The sequence below is a fragment of the Pristiophorus japonicus genome, chromosome 11 (assembly GCF_044704955.1).
Source record: "Pristiophorus japonicus isolate sPriJap1 chromosome 11, sPriJap1.hap1, whole genome shotgun sequence".
Classification (NCBI taxonomy): Eukaryota; Metazoa; Chordata; class Chondrichthyes; family Pristiophoridae; genus Pristiophorus; species Pristiophorus japonicus.
The window spans coordinates 152188191-152208241 of record NC_091987.1 but is presented as its reverse complement, the minus strand read 5'-3'; the positions used below and the strand labels follow the sequence as shown (position 1 = coordinate 152208241).

The window sequence follows — 20051 nt, the reverse complement described above, 5'->3', positions numbered from 1 at the left end:
TCCCCATTCTCATCTCAGTCCCCATTCCCCAATCTAATCTCAGTCCCATTCTAATCTCAGTCCCCATTCTAATCTCAGTCCCCATTCTCCATTCTAATGTCAGTCCCCATTCTAATCTCCGTCCCCATTCTAATCTCAGTTCCCATTCTCCATTCTAATCTCAGTCCCCATTCTAATCTCAATCCCCATTCTCCATTCTAATCTCAGTACTCATTCTAATCTCAGTCCCCATTCTCATCTCAGTTCCCATTCACCACTCTAATCTCAGTCCCCATTCTCCATTCTAATCTCAGTCCTCATTCTAATCTCAGTCCCCATTCTAATCTCAGTCCCCAATCTCCATTCTAATCTCTGTCCCCATTCTCATCTCAGTCCCCATTCTAATGTCTGACCCCATTCTCCATTCTAATCTCAGTCCCCATTATAATCTCAGTTCCCATTCTCCATTCTAATCCCAGTCCACATTCTAATTCTAATCTCAGTCCTCATTCTAATCTCAGTCCACATTCTCCATTCTAATCTCAGTCCTCATTCTAATCTCAGTCCCCATTCTAATCTCAGTCCCCAATCTCCATTCTAATCTCAGTCCCCATTCTCATCTCAGTCCCCATTCTAATCTCTGACCCCATTCTCCATTCTTATCTCAGTCCCCATTATAATCTCAGTTCCCATTCTCCATTCTAATCCCAGTCCACATTCTAATTCTAATCTCAGTCCTCATTCTAATCTCAGTCCCCATTCACAATTCTAATCTCAGTCCCCATTCTAATCTCAGTCCCCATTCTCCAATTCTAATCTCAGTCCCCATTCTAATCTCAGTCCCCATTCTCCATTCTAATCTCAGTCCCCATTCTCATCTCAGTCCCCATTCCCCAATCTAATCTCAGTCCCATTCTAATCTCAGTCCCCATTCTAATCTCAGTCCCCATTCTCCATTCTAATGTCAGTCCCCATTCTAATCTCCGTCCCCATTCTAATCTCAGTTCCCATTCTCCATTCTAATCTCAGTCCCCATTCTAATCTCAATCCCCATTCTCCATTCTAATCTCAGTACTCATTCTAATCTCAGTCCCCATTCTCATCTCAGTTCCCATTCACCACTCTAATCTCAGTCCCCATTCTCCATTCTAATCTCAGTCCTCATTCTAATCTCAGTCCCCATTCTAATCTCAGTCCCCAATCTCCATTCTAATCTCTGTCCCCATTCTCATCTCAGTCCCCATTCTAATGTCTGACCCCATTCTCCATTCTAATCTCAGTCCCCATTATAATCTCAGTTCCCATTCTCCATTCTAATCCCAGTCCACATTCTAATTCTAATCTCAGTCCTCATTCTAATCTCAGTCCACATTCTCCATTCTAATCTCAGTCCTCATTCTAATCTCAGTCCCCATTCTAATCTCAGTCCCCAATCTCCATTCTAATCTCAGTCCCCATTCTCATCTCAGTCCCCATTCTAATCTCTGACCCCATTCTCCATTCTAATCTCAGTCCCCATTATAATCTCAGTTCCCATTCTCCATTCTAATCCCAGTCCACATTCTAATCTCAGTCCCCATTCTCCATTCTAATCTCAGTCCTCATTCTAATCTCAGTCCCCATTCTAATCTCAGTCCCCAATCTCCATTCTAATCTCAGTCCCCATTCTCATCTCAGTCCCCATTCTAATCTCTGACCCCATTCTCCATTCTAATCTCAGTCCCCATTATAATCTCAGTTCCCATTCTCCATTCTAATCCCAGTCCACATTCTAATTCTAATCTCAGTCCTCATTCTAATCTAAGTCCCCATTCACAATTCTAATCTCAGTCCCCATTCTAATCTCAGTCCCCATTCTCCAATTCTAATCTCAGTCCCCATTCTAATCTCAGTCCCCATTCTCCATTCTAATCTCAGTCCCCATTCTCATCTCAGTCCCCATTCCCCAATCTAATCTTAGTCCCATTCTAATCTCAGTCCACATTCTAATCTCAGTCCCCATTCTCCATTCTAATGTCAGTCCCCATTCTAATCTCCGTCCCCATTCTAATCTCAGTTCCCATTCTCCATTCTAATCTCAGTCCCCATTCTCCATTCTAATCTCAGTCCCCATTCTAATCTCAGTCTCCATTCTCATCTCAGTCCCCATTCTAATCTCAGTCTCCCTTCTCCATTCTAATCTCAGTCCCCATTCTAATCTCAGTCCCCATTCTAATCTCAGTCCCCATTCTTCATTCCAATCTCAGTGCCCATTCTAATCTCAGTCCACATTCTCATCTCAGTCCCAATTCTCCATTCTAATCTCAGTCCCCATTCTAATCTCAGTCCCCATTCCCCATTCTAATCTCAGTCGCCATTCTAATCTCTGACCCCATTCTCCATTCTAATCTCAGTCCCCATTCTAATCTCAGTTCCCATTCTCCATTCTAATCTCAGTCCCCATTCTCCATTCTAATCTCAGTCCTCATTCAAATCTCAGTACCCATTCACCATTCTAATCTGAGTCCCCATTCTCCATTCTAATCTCAGTCCCCATTCTAATCTCAGTCCCCATTCTCCATTCTAATCTCAGTCCCCATTCTAATCTCAGTCCCCATTCTCCATTCTAATCTCAGTCCCCATTCTATTCTCAGTCCCCATTCCCCAATCTAATCTCAGTCCCCATTCTAATCTCTGTCCCCATTCTCCATTTTAATCTCAGTCCCATTCTTATCTCAGTCCCCATTCTAATCTCAGTCCCCATTCTAATCTTAGTCCCCATTCCCCATTCTAATCTCAATCCCCATTCTAATCTCAGTCCCCATTCTCCATTCTAATCTCAGTCCCCATTCTCCATTCTAATCTCAGTCCCTCTTCTAATCTCAGTTCCCATTCTCCATTCTAATCTCAGTCCCCATTCTAATCTCAGTCCCCATTCTCCATTCTAATCTCAGTCCCCATTCTAATCTCAATCCCCATTCCTCATTCTAATCTCAGTCCCCCTTCTAATCTCATTCCCCATTCTAATCCCAGTCCACATTCTAATCTCAGTCCCCATTCTAATCTCAGTTCCCATTCTAATCTCAGTCCCCATTCTCCATTGTATTCTCCGTCCCCATTCTAATCTCAGTCCCCATTCTCCATTCTCATCTCAGTCCCCATTCCAATCTCAGTCCCCATTCTCCATTCTTATCTCAGTCCCCATTCTAATCTCAGTCCCTATTCTACATTCTACTCTCAGTCCCCATTCTAATCTCATTCCCCATTCTAATCTCAGTCCCCATTCTCCATTCTAATCCCTGTCCCCATTCTAATCTCAGTCCCCATTCTCCATTCTAATCTCAGTCCCCATTCTAATCCCATTCCCCATTCTAATCCCATTCCCCATTCTAATCTCAGTCCCCATTCTAATCTCAGTCCCCATGCTAATCTCAGTCTCCATTCTAATCTCAGTCCCCATTCTAATCTCAGTCCACATTTCGCATTCTAATCTCAGTCCCCATTCTCCATTCTAATCTCAGTCCCCATTCTCCATTCTAATCTCAGTCCCCATTCTCATCTCATTCCCCATCTAAGTCCGCATTCTAATCTCATTCTTTCCCTCCCGGGGTGGGATGGAGGTGGGGGTGGGGGGTGGGGAAGCTACTGGCTCCCGCATAATTGCACGGGGGTTAGCGGAGGCGCGTGCCACGATAACCCATGCTGTCAATGAACTAATCGGCATGCACAGCGCTCGCTTTCCGCCCCGCAGAGTATGTTGCCATGCGTCCTGTGAGGCTCCCTCGTGCAGTTCTAGCACCAACTTCGCGGGTCGTGTATCGGAGGTTAAGTGGGAGGCTGCGAGCGCCCTGCACCACCATTATGGTGGTGTTGTGACTCAACATTCAGCCCATCATATCCGTGCCGGACGACAAAGAGCTAACTAGCCTAATCCCACTTTCCAGCTCTTGGTCGGTAGCCCGTTTCCCAAACATAAGAAGATAAGAACATAAGAAATAGGAACAGGAGTTGGCCATCTGGCCCCTCGAGCCTATTCTGCCATTCAATAAGATCATGGCTGATCTGATCATGGACTCAGCTCCATTCCCTGCCCGCTCCCCATAACCCCTTATTCCCTTATCAGTTAAGAAACTGTCTATTTCTGTTCAAAATTTATTTAATGTCCCAGCTCCCACAACTCTTTGAGGCAGTGAATGCCACAGATTTACAACACTCAGAGAGAAGAAATTCCTTTTCATCTCAGTTTTAAATGGGTAACCACTTATTCTAAGGTTATGCTCTATAGTTCTAGTCTCACTTATCAGTGGAAACATTCTCTCCACATCCACCTTGTCCAGCCCCTCATAATCTTACACCTTTCGATAAGATCACCTCTCATTCTTCTGAATTCCAATGGGTAGAGGCCCAACCTACTCAACCTTTTCTCATAAGTCAACCCCCTCATCCCCGTAATCAACCTAGTGAACCTTCTCTGAACTGCCTACAAAGCAAGTATATCCTTTCGTAAATATGGAAACCTAAACTGCACGGAGTATTCCAGGTGAAAGAATTTTGGATTGCCAACTTGTACCAAAAATGATCACTTTATTGTGGGTTTGAGTGCCTAAAACTTTAGAACCTTCATACATCCGAAATCTAAATGGAATTCAATCCTCGGTGCCAATGTTGAAAATACAGCAATGACTCACTGTGGCTGGCAATGATTGGCTAAGCCAGTTGGGTGGCAGAATCGCTTTAGTTTGTTACCCTTGGACTTTACGGGGGGAAATAGAAACCATACCAGGCGAATGGCGTGGATTGGACACAGTGAAGATTTTCCTGGAGACATGGGCATTAACGGCAGAGCTTTATAAAATCAACTGCTGCAGAAGTATTATCTTCTTCTTAGGCAGTCCCTCGAATCGAGGATGACTTGCTTCCACCCCAATAGGGGATGAGTTTAATGAGTTCACTAGTGTTTCAATGAAGGACCTAATATTCCAGGTCCTGAACTACATGTTGAAGGGTGGAAAATGCCTGTGCGTGGATTTTCTTAGCGTTGGATGGCCGTTGCACACCAGCCACCACACGGGCTTGACAAAGCTCGGTCTTGGTCCAGTGGCAAGGGTTAACCAGGACGACTGGAGACCAGCTCTGCTGCATGTTTTATGTTATGTTATTATTATGTTACATGTTACTTGCATTATGTTACATGAAGGGCCAAGGACTGGGAAGTTGAGAGTTTGAAATTACAGTTGTAAGTAACTTGGAGAAGTTAATTTTTTTCCTAAGGGCTGAAACAGAAGGGTTGTAAGGAGATGGGGATGTGGATAGTGAGGGTTAGAAGGAACTGGTATGAGATGGCCTTGCCGGTAATTGAGACCTGGGCGAGGAGACAATGGGAGATGGCAAGGTGGAGGGGGTGTAGGTGGTTTTCTCGGGCGTACCAAAAACGCACCTCCTACTACAAGTTCTGGACAATAGGGATTATATAGACAGATCAGACTCGGACACACACTTTTCAGGCTCAACTGTATTGTGTTTAATAAGATTAACAAAACGCGGCTCGTGGGTTCTGCCCTGTACATTTCTGCTCGCAAACACAGTTCCAGTTAATTTATGAACTTTGCTAGCACTTGTGTGCTGAGAGATTTGTTTGGTGTTATCACTGGTGGACATAAACGCCTATGCTATCGCAATGACCTTACTGAGAGTCGGTGTCTTTACAGTCAAAAGTTTTCGTAGGATAATCTCGTGGCCAATGCCTAGTACAAAAATGTCTCTGAGCTTTTGCTCCAGGTAGCCATCAAACTTACATTGTCCTGCAAGTCGCCTTAGCTTGGCGACATAGCTCGCCACTTCCTGACCTTCAGATCGCTGGCACGTGTAGAACCGATACCTCGCCATCAGCACGCTCTCCCTCGGGTTAAGATGCTCCCGAACCAGTGTACACAGCTCCTCATATGACTTATCAGTGGGTTTTACTGGAGCCAGAAGATTCTTCATGAGGCTGTAGGTCGGTGCCCCGCAGACTGTGAGGAGGACCGCTCTCCTTTTTGCAGCGCTTCCTTCTCTGTCCAGCTCATTGGCTACAAAGTACTGGTCTAGCCATTCAACAAAGGCTTCCCAGTCCTCACCCTCCGAGAACTTCTCCAGGATGCCCACAGTTTGCTGCATCTTTGCGTTGGATTCGTATTCTTGTCGCCAGTTATTGTGTTCCTAACACAGATGAGACTGCACACAGGGAGGTTAAAGTAACAGTGACCTCAGTCTTTAATAAGACACTCCAGAGTGAGGAACAGATCTTAGGGGCCGGCTTATATACAGTGCTCCCAAAGGGATGCTGGGATCCCTTGGAATTTCAGGGGATGAGTTCCCTGGTGGCGGAACTTGGGAGTGCTTGCTTTACAGATACACAACAGATAGGACAACCTGTTTTCCTTAGCAGGGGCGTCAACAACCAGGAGGCGTAGATTTAAAGTAAATGATAGGGGGTTTAGAGGGGAAATTTCTTCACCCAGAGGGTGGTGGGTGTGTCAGCCTAGATTTATGTGCTTAAATTCCTGGGGTGAGATTTGAACCCACAACCTTCTGACTCAGAGGCAGGAGTGCTACCTACTTCAAAAAAATATATTAGTATTTATTGAACATTAAGAACATTTACATCGTGATCATTCCATTATATCATACAAATCCATTCTGACCCTCTGCACAGCTGTTCCTCCAACACATATTAACATCAAAACCTGAAGTTTAATATGTCTGCTGTAATATATAATAATCTATTGTACTTTACAAATTGATCATAAAATATTATCTTTAAATTCTTTTCTGAATAAAATATCCATAGAGCCTTATAATGATCTTTTAGTTTATGTTTAAAATACTCTGAGGTTTATTCTCCTCCTCTTAACAAACAGAGCATTCCTTCTTTGCACAATCACAAATCTAACCAAACTGTACATTACACTAATTGCTGCTCCGCTCTACTCGGGCAGACTCTCCTGCAATCCCCATCTCAAAATTGAGTCCCACGGGATTCCCATTCTTGCTCTTCGGTCCTCACCCAGCAAGAAAACCTCACGTAACTGTCGAACATAGTACTTAAAATCATTTAACTGTGGACATAACACCAGTAAATGGGACAGTCTCATCCCACGTCCCACACACTGGGCAAGTTGCCACCTCTACTCGCCCAATCTTACATAAGACTATCACGGTAAAAATCTGGTCATGAACCCAGTTCAATCCACTCTGGACATTTAAAATTCGCCCACACTCCCTTCCAAATCCTGTTTAAGTCCAGCTGTGGGTATATATTCTGCCCAAACTCCTGACCAGCAGGTGTCTTAAATCACCGTTCTCTAAATACTCCATAGAAATCTCAAGTATTACAGTTGTCAACTTGGACAACTCCTCCCCTTTCTCAAGCAGAAAGCTTGGAAAAGCAGGACGCATTGTACCTCCTTTGGAGATTTGTGCATTTATTTCATCCATCCAATCCTGTGGCATTGCCCTCACAATCTTCTCATACATGATCATAATTGCTTTTTCCTCTACCTCCTGATCCTCCTCCCAAACATGTCCCTCACTACCTCTTCCGGCAACCAACCTGGAATTACCTCATATAATACATCTCTCACATATAATACCAGCTTTTATAAAAGCTTGATTAAATAATACCCCTCCTTCAATGTTGATTCACCTATTCAAAAATAAGGGCAGGTCTAAAAATTCCTCAGCACCTTTGGGCATAAACTGCACACTTTAAAAAAATTGGGCCCAAGTGTATACAACCCCCTTATAAAACCTAGGGAGAGGTTTGATCAATTTCAAAAACATATTGTTGTATTCTATATAAAATATTCCTTGTCCTCCTATCCCACTTAATTAAACAAAATGCTGGAAACAACTCTTCCAAAAACTTGTATTTGACTTCTGAAGAAATCTCTTCACCCATTTAATTCTAAAGGATGTTTTCTTCAATCAATATCTGGGAAAGTGAGTCCTCCCTGATTTTACTGTCCAATGATGGTTTGTAAGCAACCAAGGCTGATAGACTTTTCTGCCCACTCAGGAATATCCTCCACAGTCAGTAAGTACCATAGTTTAGGTAGCAGGAGAGCTGCCACCACTGTCGCTCTTCCTTGCACTTTCAACCACCTTCTTTCCCACCTTCCCAAAATCTTTTTAATTTTCATAACCTCCCATTCCCAATTTAGTCGATCCACTTCATCCCTATCCTTCTTGCACCCCATATGCACCCCCAGAACTTCTAAAACTTCCTCCACCACCTTAAAAGGGCTTCCTTCAACCACTCCCCCTACTCCTTCCTACAACCAGGCATTGGAACTTACTATAATTTACTCTGGCTCCTGAAGCTCTACAATACTCCTCCACTACTCCCATAGATTTCCTCACTGACTCCCCATCTCTCAATGTTCAGGTTGTGTCATCTGCATTTTGGTGTATCACCGACACCTGCCCGGGACTGGGAACCACAATCCCGACTACACCTTGTTCCTTTCGCATCATGTAACCGAATGGTTCTGCTACCAATGTGTACAACACTGGGGACAGGATACAACCCTGTCTCACTGATCTCTGTATTGGAAAATACTTGGATAAAAAACCATTACATTTAACACAGAACTTGGAGGTCCTGGTGCATGAAACACAAAAGGTTAGTGTGCAGGTACAGCAAGTGATCAGGAAAGCTAATGGAATCTTGGCCTTTATTACAAAGGAGATGGAGTATAAAAGCAGGGATGTCTTACTACAGTTATACAGGATATTGTGAGACAACACCTGGAAAAATGCGTACAGTTTTAGTTTCCATATTTAAGAAAGGATATACTTGCTTTGGAGGCAGTTCAGAGAGGGTTCACCAGGTTGATTCCGGAGATGAGGGGGTTGACTATGAGGAACAATTGAGTAGGTTGGGCCTCTACTCATTGGAACTCAGAAGAATGAGAGATGATTTTATCGAAAGGTATAAGATTATGAGGGGGTTTGACAAGGTGGATGCAGAGAGGATGTTTCCAATGGTGGGGAGACTAGAACTAGAGGGCATGATCTTAGAATAAGGGACCACCCATTTAAACCTGAGATGAGGTGAAATTTCTTCTCTCAGAGAGTTGTAAATTTATGGAATTCACTGCCTCAGAGAGCTGTGGAAGCTGGGACATTAAATAAATTTAAGACAGAGATAGACAGTTTCTTAACCAGTAAGGGAATAAGTGGTTATGTGGAGCGGGCAGGGAAGTGGATCTGAGTCCATGATCGTATTAAATGGTGGAGCAGGCTCAAGGGGCCGTATGGTCGATTCCTGCTCCTATTTCTTATGTTGTTAAATTCTCAATGTGTTTTAATAAAAATTCCCTATCCACTCAATGAAATTTTTCCCAAAACCAAATGCTTCCAAAACCATCAATAAAAACTCAGGAGAGATTCTATCAAAGACTTTCTCTTGATCCATCTTCAGCACATAAGTTTCTCTCCCATTCTCTTCCATGAGCTATATCGCATCCTGGATGGAGACCACAGAGTTAGCGATTCCCAGCCTATGACTCCATAGGACTAAGAAAACGATTTGCCATAACCCTTGCCAAGATCTTATCATCCACTTAATAATGTGATGGGCCTCCAATTCTTCGGATCCCTTCTATCCCCTTAATTTTTATAAGCTAAGCTTGTGATACATCTCCTCATAGTTGGAGCCAGGCTTCCCTCAGGTTTAATCTCCTTAAAAACCTCTAAGACCAATGGATTTAAAATCTCTAAAAATTCTTTTTAAAATTCTGCACTTAGTCCATCAGACGCTGGGCCTTCCCTCCCCCGCACCTCCCCCCTCCCACCCCACTCCACTATTGCTACTTTTATTTCCGCTAATCCTACTTCTTTGTCACACATGCTTCTCTCATCCTCCTTTAAACCCTCTTTAGTAAAAGCACTAACCTTCTCCATCGCCAATTTGGAAATGTCTTTTGTATATAACTCTTGATAAAAACTACTGGCCGCCTCCATATTCTCCCCACTTTCATAAATGATCTTTTCCCCAACCTGCAACTCTCCAATTAATGATAACCTTTGTCGCAACTTCTCTTGCTCTCGAAAATATCCAGTGCATCTTTCTCCCTCCAATGCATCTTGAGCCTTTGCACGGAGGATGGCCCCTTGCATTTTTCAGCTTGCAATAATTCCCACTCTTCCTTTAAAACCTTCCACTTAGTCTCTGCTCCCTTATCCCCTCCGTCAACTGCTACACAGATATCTGTAAACCTTCTGTTTATATTCTCTTCTTGATGCCAGTTAGCTGTTGCTCTTTATTTCCCATAACGTACCGAAAAACCTTTTACCTCATATTTGAAATTGTCCCACCAAACTCTTTTTTCTTTCAAGAATAAAGGTTCCTTCTGAGCATTCTTTATTATATTTAAAATACCTTCTTTAAAAGCAATTTCTTTCAGGTACTGATTGTTTAAAGTCCACACCCCAGGAGTATTGAAAGTAAAATGCGAAGAACAAGGAATTTTGTTACCAAACGTAGGCAATTTTCCCTTGTCCTTTCTTTCATTGTTCATTATGTAACCAGAGATGATACCAAGGAAGCAGAGATGGGTTAAGTTTGTTTGATATTGAGGCCAGTCTTAAGAACTGATGTGTAAAGGATAAATGCAGACAGTTGTGTTTAGCAAATGCCTGAAAATTGATCCACCTTGTATCTGAAATTCAGCAACCCTCCAAATCAAGGTATCTTCGCTCGAATGGAACGAGCTTTCACTTTACTTACTAGTTAATAACCTGCCAGTTCCATCTAGCCGCACGTTCTCTGGTGATGGGTTGTTGGGCTGAAGGAGGTTACAGGAATAGGGAGAGGCAAGGTCATGGAGGGATTTTGAGCATGCTTTATTCAAAGAGTTTTCAGAAAACTACCTTGTCCATGATTGAATTCTCAGATTTCTGGTCCCTCGACGACCTTTATCGTGAGATGGTGAAGGTTTATGTTGAGATCGTTGAAAAAATCCATAAGAGGCGACCAGATCCAGCGACTGTTGAAGGCTGCACCCAGCTCAAGCCAGATAATTACCTCCTGGGATGGCACACACCTTTTAATGAGAAAGGTACGTGGACATGTGGCAGGGCATTAGTTAACCTCACCAACAGTACACCTCAACGTTTGATGGCAGAACTGACTTCTCTTCTCCCACGTGTTGTGTTTTATGCAGGGTCAGGGTTCGGGGCGGCCACGAAGGCCATGTGCATCGGGATGAGGTATTGGCAATCTGAGAAACTCAACAATCTCGTGGAAATAAGCATTGAATGTGGCCGAATGACTCACAATCATCCCACAGGTAATATACCCACAGGTAATCTCTCCACAGGTAATCTCTCCACAGGTAATCTTCCCACAGATAATCTCGCCACAGATAATCACCCCACGGGTAATCTCCCCATGGGTAAACTACCCACAGGTAATCACCCCACGGGTAATTTCCCCACAGGTAATCACCCCATGGGTAATCTTCCCACAGGTAATCTCCCCACAGGCAATCTCTCCATAGGTAATCTCCCCATGGGTAATCTCCCCATGGTTAATCTCATCACAGGTAATCTCCCCACAGGTAATCTCCCCACGGGTAATCTCCCCACAGGTAATCTCCCCATGGGTAATCTCCCCACAGGTAATCTTCCCACAGGTAATCTCCCCACAGGTAATCTTCCCATAGGTAATTTCCCCACAGGTAATCTTCCCACAGGTTATCTCCCCACAGGCAATCTCTCCATAGGTAATCTCCCCATGGGTAATCTCCCCATGGTTAATCTCATCACAGGTAATCTCCCCACAGGTAATCTCCCCACAGGTAATCTCCCCATGGGTAATCTCCCCACAGGTAATCTCCACACAGGTAAACTCCCCACAGGTAATCTCCCCACGGGTAATCTCCCCACAGGTAATCTCCCCATGGGTAATCTCCCCACTGGTAATCTCCCCACAAATAATCACTCCACGGCTAATCTCCCCACAAGTAAACTCCCACAGGTAATCTCCCCACAGGTAATCTCCCCACAGGTAATCTCCCCACGGGTAATCTCTCCACAGGTAATCTCCCCACAGGTAATCTCCCTTAGATAAACTGCTCACAGGTAATCTCCCCACAGGCAATCTCCCCACGGGTAATCACACCACAGGTAATCACTGCGCAGGTAATCTCTCCAAAGGTACTCTCTCCACAGGTAATCATCCCACAGGTAATCTCCCCAAAGGTAATCTCCCCACGGGTAATGTCTCCACAGGTAATCTCCCCACAGGTAATCTCCCCATGGGTAATCTCCCCATGGGTAATCACTCCACAGGTAATCTCCCCACCGATAATCTCCCCACAGGTAATCTCCCCATGGGTAATCTCCCCACGGGTAATCACTCCACAGGTAATCTCCCCACCGGTAATCTCCTCACAGGTAATCTCTCCACAGCTAATCTCCCCACAGAAAATCTCCCCATGGGTAATCTCCCCACAGGTAATCTCCCCATGGGTAATCTCCCCACAGGTAAACTCCCCACAAATAATCACTCCACAGGTAATCCCTCTGTTTTTCAGACTAGGTGGTGGTTTCCAGCGATATTCCCCAAGGGTCAGTTTTGGGCCAATTACTTTTCAGTTTTTATAAACGACCTAGACCCAGGTGTAGGGAGCAGCATTATAAAGTTTGCAGATGATATGAAACTTGGCAAAGTAGTAGATAGTGCTGAGGATGGTTATAGGCTTCAGGATGGGGAATGATGCACTGTGAAATGATGCACTTTGGGAGCAGTAATGTAGAAAGACAGTGTACAATAAATGGCACGGTTTTGGAAAGTGTCGATGAGCCAAGACCTCGGTGTCCTTATACACAAATCCTTAAAGGTGGCAGGGCAAGCTGATCAGGTGGTTAAAAAGCCAATGTGTTACTGGGGTTTATGAATAGAGGGATAGAATATAAAAGCAAAGAGATTATGCTGGAACTTTATACATCACTGGTTAGGCCTCAGCTGGAGTATTGTGGCCAATTCTGGGCACCAGACCGGGAAAGGTGTAAAGGCCTTAGAAAGGGCACAGAGGAGGTTTACCGGGATGTTACCGGGGAGGGGGAACTTCAATTATGAGGAGAGGTTGGAAAAGTTCGGGCTGTTCTCCTGGGAACAGAGGGTGAAGAGGTGCCCTAATCCAGGTGCTGAAGCTGATGAGAGGTGGTGATTGAGTAAATCAGGAAACTGTTCCCTCTGGGGACTGGCTCAGTAACCAGAGGTCACATATTCAAAATCATTGGTAAAGGATCTTTGGGGAGAGGAGGAGAAATGTTCTCACTGTGAGTTGTGGGGGTCTGGGACGCTCCACCTGAAAAGCTGGTTCACCAATAATTGTAAAAGGGAGATGGACGGGTTCTGGGGGATGGTGAACTTACAGGGTTACGGACAGAGAGTGGGGATGTGGGACTGAGCACGACTGCTTTTCAAAGAGCGGGCACAGCACGATGGGCCAAATGGCCTCTTTCTGTGCTGTAAGTTTCTATCGGAGCCAAAATTGGTGAAGGGCAAGGGCTGCCCAAGTGCCGTCCAAAGGACCGCCGATGGCCACCGAGATACCTGCTGATACTTTGGATGGGGTTTTCGGCAGAAAGGTCCTTGTGTCATGTATGTACTTTTGGGATCACTAGCCGCTAGATGGCGTCACTATTGGAGGCCATTGGGCTGCACGCATGTGTGTGCAGCCCAAGTATAAAAGGCCAGCCATTTTGTATATTAGTCACTTTGGGCCTTAATAAAGCAGAGCCAAGGTCATACCTCTTGGAGTTAAACAGTACTCAGTCTAACAGTTATTGCATACACAACATTTGGCGACGAGGCAACAAGAACCTTTGCATGCAAAAATGAGCACAATTGGATAGTTGGAGCGATTTGTGGAAGGAGAAGATTGGGCAGACTTTGTGAGCCATTTGAGCCAGTTCTTCGTGGTCCACAAAATGGAGGAGGTTGGCGATGCAGATCGGCGCCGGGCGGTGTTCCTCACGGTTTGCGGTCCAAAAATTTATGGTCTGATAAAGAATCTATTCCTGCCTGTGGGTCCACCAGAGAAGACATATGAAGAATTGTGTACACTGGTACAGGACCACCTTAAGCCAGACGAAGGCATCATCACCTCGAGATACAGAGTTTATACGCACATTCGCTCAGAGGGCCAGAATGCAGCGGAATTCGTTGCCGACCTGAGACGTCCAGCAGGACCGTGTAAGATCAGGGCTGTGTTGGCAGACATGCTGCGGGACTTCTTTGTAATTGGCATCAACCACGAGGTGATCCTGCATAAACTATTGGCGGTGAGAGGTTGGACTTGAACAGGGCCATCATGATCGCTCAGTCAAACATGACGACGGATAGAAATCTAAAGCAGATAGCAGTGAAAAATCGAAACTCGGCAAGTACTGCAAATATGATTGATTCGGCATTCAGCTGAGCGGCAACGAGCAGGGCCTACTCGACTGCATACACGAAACCTGTGGCTGCCCAAAGTCCGCCAGCAGGAATGCATCCGATTTCTCCGTGTTGGTGTTGTGGGGGAAATCACCGGCACCAACAGGGCTGATTTAAACAATGTAGTTGCAAAGGCTGTCTGAGAGTGGGGCATCTCTAGCACAAGCGTCCGCAGATGAGCAAGCGTGCTGCAACACACCCCGTGGAGGATGATGGTCAGACTAGCACGGATCCGGATACGCAATCCGAGATACCAGAGGAGGAAGTGTATGGACTGGACTCGTTCCTAACTAAGAGCAAACCGATAATGATCAACGTGAAATTTAATGGAGTGCCGGCATCGATGGAACTGGACATGGGGACGAATCAATCTATAATGAGCCAGAAAGCATTCGACAAGCTGTGAGGCCCAGGCTGAGTCCAGTCAATGCCAAGTTGTGCACGTACACCAAAGAACTCATAATAGTGATTGGCAGTGCCACAATTAAAGTGTCGTATGATGGTGTGGTTCACGAGTCACCACTATGGATTGTTCAATGATCCAACGGCAGGGACTGGCTTGAAAAAATCAGATACGATTGGAACAACATCAAGGCATTGTCATTGGAGAAAGATACATGTGCCAAAGTACTGAGCAAGTTCCCGTCGCTGTTCGAATCAGGCATCGGCAACTTCACAGGAGCCAAGGTGTAGATCCACGTGGACTCGGATGCAAGACCCGTCCATCATAAAGCTTGGGCAGTTCCGTATGTGATGAGGACAGACTCCAGCATGAAGGGATCATATCACCAGTTGAATTTAATGAATGGGCCAGCTCCATTGTTCCTGTGCTGAAAAGTGATGGCACAGTCAGAATCTGTGAAGATTACAAGGCGACAATCAACAGGGTTTCGAAACAGGATCAGTACCCGTTACTGAAGGCTGATGACTTGTTTGCAATAATAACGGGGGAGAAGTCGTTCACCAAATTGGACTTGACGTTGGCCTACATAACACAGGAGCTGGTCGAGACGTCGAAGAGACTTACGTGCATTAACACGCATAAAGGACCTTTTGGAATTCGCTCGACTGCAGCAATATTTCAGAGGAACATGGAGAGTCTACTGAAGTCCGTTCCCAGAACCATCGTGTTCCAAGATGACATCCTGATCACAGGTCGTGACTCCGAGGAACATCTGAACAACTTGGAAGAGGTTCTACATCGTCTGGACAAAGTGGGACTCAGACTGAAACGCTTGAAGTGCGTCTTCATGGCACCAAAGATCGAATTCCTGGGGAGAAAAATTGCTGCTGACGGCATCAGGCCCACGGACGCGAAAACCAAGGCCATCAAGAATGCACCCAAGCCACAGAATGTGATGGAGCTGCGTTCGTTCCTGGGTCTACTCAACTACTTCGGTAACTTTCTACCTTATTTGAGCACCTTAATAGAATCACTGCACATGCTGCTAAGAAAAGGCGACAACTGGGTGTGGGGTGCGTCTCAAGACAGAGCTTTTGAGAAAGCCACTAATCTGCTTTGCTCTAACAAGCTGCTGGTACATTATGACCCATGTAAACGTTTAGTATTGACCTGTGATACTTCGTCATATGGAATTGGTTGCGTACTCCAATAAGCTAATGAGTCGGGTAAACTTCAACCAGTCGCGTATGCTTCAAAAAAACTTTCTAAAGCGGACCGAGTCTACAGCATGGGAGAGAAAGAAACATTAGCATGGGGTTAAAAAGATGCATCAGTAACTGTTTGGTCTTAGGTTTGAACTGGAGACAGATCACAAGCCGCTCATTTCACTGTTCCCTGAAAACAAAAGTATCAATCCCAATGCTTCATCCCGAATCCAGAGGTGGGCGCTGATATTATCCCCTTATGATTATGTCATTCGCCATCGACCTGGCACCGAGAATTGTGCTGATTCTTTGAGCCATCTGCCATTGCCTACAACGGAGGTGGAAATGCCACAACCTGCGGTGCTATTGTTAGTTATGGATGCTTTTGAGAGTGAAGGAAGTTAAGTTAAAACCTGGACCAGCCAGGACCCGATTTTATTGGTGGTGAAGAGTTGCATCCTCAAAGGTGATTGGGGTCTGCCATATCCAAGCAATGTGCGAGGAGACCAAACCTTACGTTCGTCACAAAAATGAACTGTCTATTCAGTCGGATTGTATACTGTGAGGCAATCATGTTGTTATGCCCAAGAAAGGAAGAGAGAAATTTGTACGTGAGCTACATAGCACACATCCCGGCATTGTAATGATGAAAGCCATCGCCAGGTCCCACGTATGGTGGCCAGGAATTGATTCTGAGCTGGAATCATGTGTGCATCAGTGCAACACTTGCATGCAACTCAGCAAAGCACCAGTGCAATCGCCGCTGAGTCTGTGGTCGTGGCCGTCCAAACCATGGTCCAGGATCCACATAGACTTTGCAGGTCCCTTCTTGGGGAAGATGTTTTTAGCTGTGGTGGATGCATATTCGAAGTGGATAGAGTGTATAATCATGTCATCCATCATCATAGGCGGTCTCTCGAACGAGGATGACTTGCTTCCACTCGAGTTCACAGATGTTTCAATGAAGGACCCGATGTTCCAGTCCTGAACTCCAATTGCGGGGGTGAAGATGCCCGTGCGTGGATTTTTTTAATGTGTGGTGACCGTTGCACACCAGCCACCACACGGGCTTGGCAAAGCTAGGCCTTTATCCATTGACATGGGTGAACCAGGACCACTGGAGACCAGCTCTGCTGCACTGACCTAGTGCGCACACATATCGCAGTGTGGGCTGGCCCGTGCTGCCCCTGGGCCCTCACCTCTCCCAGGCACCACACCCTCATTCACCGCACTTCCTCCAGGATCCCTCACCGCTCCTCCGCCACAAAAACACTCGCCGCACCTCCGCCACGATCTCCCCCCGCACCTCCGCACCAAACAGCTTCAAGAAGGTACAGTACTTTGAGTAACAAAACATCTTCTGTTTCATTTCAGATTTCCAATATTTGTTCCATTGTTATCTCTATCATTGCTCTGACTGCCACTGAAAAGAGGGGCTTTGCAGGTCTGCCACACCAAATTGTGAATGGTGGTGGATAATTAGACATGAGCATCCTCAGCGATGGTGGAGCCCAGCACGTGAGTGGAAAAGATAAGGCTGAAGCGTTTGCAACCATCTTCAGCCAGAAGTACCAAGTGCATGATCCACTCAGGCACTTCGAGGTTCCCATCATCATATATGTCAGTCGCTAGTCAATTCAATTCACTCCATGTAATGTCAAGAAACGGCTGAGCGCACTGGATACAGCTATGGATCTCGGCAACATCCCAGCTGTTGTGCTGAAGACTTGTGCTCCAGGACTAGCCACGTCTCTAGCCAATCTGTTCCAGTACAGGTGCAACATTGGCACCTAGCCGACAAAGTGGAAAACTGCCCAGGTATGTCCTGACCACAGAAAGCAGGACGAATCCAATCCGGCCAATTATCGCTCCATCAGTCTACTCTCAATCATCAACAAAGTGATGGAAGGGTTCGTCGACAGTGCTATGAAGCAGAACTTACTCAACAATAACCTGCTCACTGATGCTTAACTTGGGTTCTGCCAGGACCACTCGGCTCCAGACCTTATTACAGCCTTGGTCCAAACATGGACAAAAGAGCTGAATTCCAGAGGTGAGGTGAGAGTGACTGCCCTTGACATCAAGGCAGCATTTGACCGAGTGTGGCATCAAGGAGCCCGAGTAAAACTGAAGTCAATGGGAATCGGGGGGAAAACTCTCCACTGGCTGGAGTCATATCCAGTACATAGGAAGATGGTTGTGGTGGTTGGAGGCCAATCGTGTTAGCCCAGGACATCGCTGCAGGAGTTCCTTAGGGTAGTGCCTTAGGCCCAACTATCTTCAGCTGCTTCATCAATTCCCTTCTTTCCATCCAAAATCTGTCATAAGGTCAGAAGTGGGGTTGTTTTTTGATGATTAGCAGAGTGTTCATTTCCATTCACAATTTGACAGATAATGAAGCCGTCCATGCCTGCACGTAGCAAGACCTGGACAACGTTTGATAAGTGGCAAGTATCATTTGTACCACACAAGTGCCAGGCAATGGCCATCTCCAACAAGAGAAAGTCTAACTTCCATCCCTTGATATTCAACAGCATTACCATCACAGAATCACCACCATGAATATCCTGAGTGTCACCATTGACCAGAATCTCAACTGGACCAGATATATAAATACTGTGGCTACAAGAGCAGGTCAGAGGCTGGGTATTCTGCAACAAGTACCTCACCTCCTGACTCCCCAAAGCTTTTTCACCATCTACAAGGCACAAGTTAGGAGTGTGATGGAATACTCTCCACTTGCCTGGATGAGTGCAGCTCCAGCAACACTCAAGAAGCTCGACACCATCCAGGACAAAGCAGCCCTCTTGATTGGCTCCCCATCCAACACCTTAAACATTCACTCCCTCCACCACCGGCGCACCGTGGCTGCAGTGTGCACCATCTACAAGATGCACTGCAGCAACTCGCCAAGGCTTCTTCAACAGCACCTCCCTAACCCGCGACATCTATCACCTAGAAGACATCAGCAGCAGGCACATCGGAACACCATCACCTCCAAGTTCCCCTCCAAGTCACACACCCTTCTGACTCTGACATATATCGCCGTTCCCTCTTTGTCGCTGGGTCAAAGTCCTGGAACTCCCTCCCGAACAACACTGTGGGAGCACCTTCACCACACGGACTACAGTGGCTCAAGAAGGCGGCTCACCACTACCTTCTCAAGGGCAGTTAGGGATGGCTTTGCTAGAAATACCGATATCCCTAGAATGAAATGTAATGAAGGAGTCAGGAGTAACGACACAACTGATTGAGCCTGGTCTACGGTGCTCAATTTCAATTCATCATTGAGGGCAGTACTTCCCACAAATGTTCAGATAAGCACTTCAACATGCTTCATTCTTAGATTAAAAAAAAGCCGAGGCCAATTCAGCAGCCAGCTTTAATTAGCCGAGTATTTCCATATCTGCCTCATAGATTCGCTATTATGCTTTGAGGATGAAGTTGGCAGAGCAGAAACAATTATACACCATCAACTCAAAGTTTCAAATTAACCTCTCCAGTGACATGCAGCTATTTTTCCCAGTTATCGAGGGGATAACTAGCAATTATGACTGTCACTTTCCAAGTCTGTGTACTGAAGGAAAACAGACCTGACAAGGGATAGAACGATTAGCAGAATGCAGTTCTCAACAGGAAAGTGACCACAGCATCACAAACTCAATTTCGCCCCTATTAGTCTTCTCTTTTAATCACTTGGTGGTAATTGGCTCGTCCTTCAGAGCCACCGCTGAAACCCACGGAGCAGCAGTTGTATAACAGATAAAATGTAACCAACACTTACTGTCAACATGCTGCATGGCACAGGTTGAAGGACTTCATCACTGGATGTCACATGAATAGATGCCACATAAATCAGACCTCCAAGAATAATGGAGTTGGCAACCCAATCGCTATCACATGGAGTAGTTGAAGCGATTAACATAGATACATTTAAGGGGATCCAGCATATCCACAGCTACCATTGAGAATCTCAGTGTCATGGGCGCCACAC

At 45.5% G+C, this 20051-nt stretch overlaps 1 protein-coding gene across 3 annotated transcripts in view; it reads left to right on the top strand.

Moving 5' to 3' along the window:
• The window catches only part of adprhl1 (ADP-ribosylhydrolase like 1), a 201623-nt gene that overhangs the window by 140713 nt on the left and 40859 nt on the right, over positions 1-20051 (top strand). For all 3 annotated transcript variants that reach the window (XR_011595910.1, XM_070894183.1, XM_070894182.1), the window contains exons 2-3: positions 10896-11060; positions 11166-11291. Coding sequence is in view for 2 of the 3 variants with exons in the window: in XM_070894183.1 (XP_070750284.1) it covers positions 10896-11060; positions 11166-11291 (291 nt within the window). In the remaining variant the exon portion in view is untranslated. The remainder of the gene's footprint in view (positions 1-10895; positions 11061-11165; positions 11292-20051) is intronic.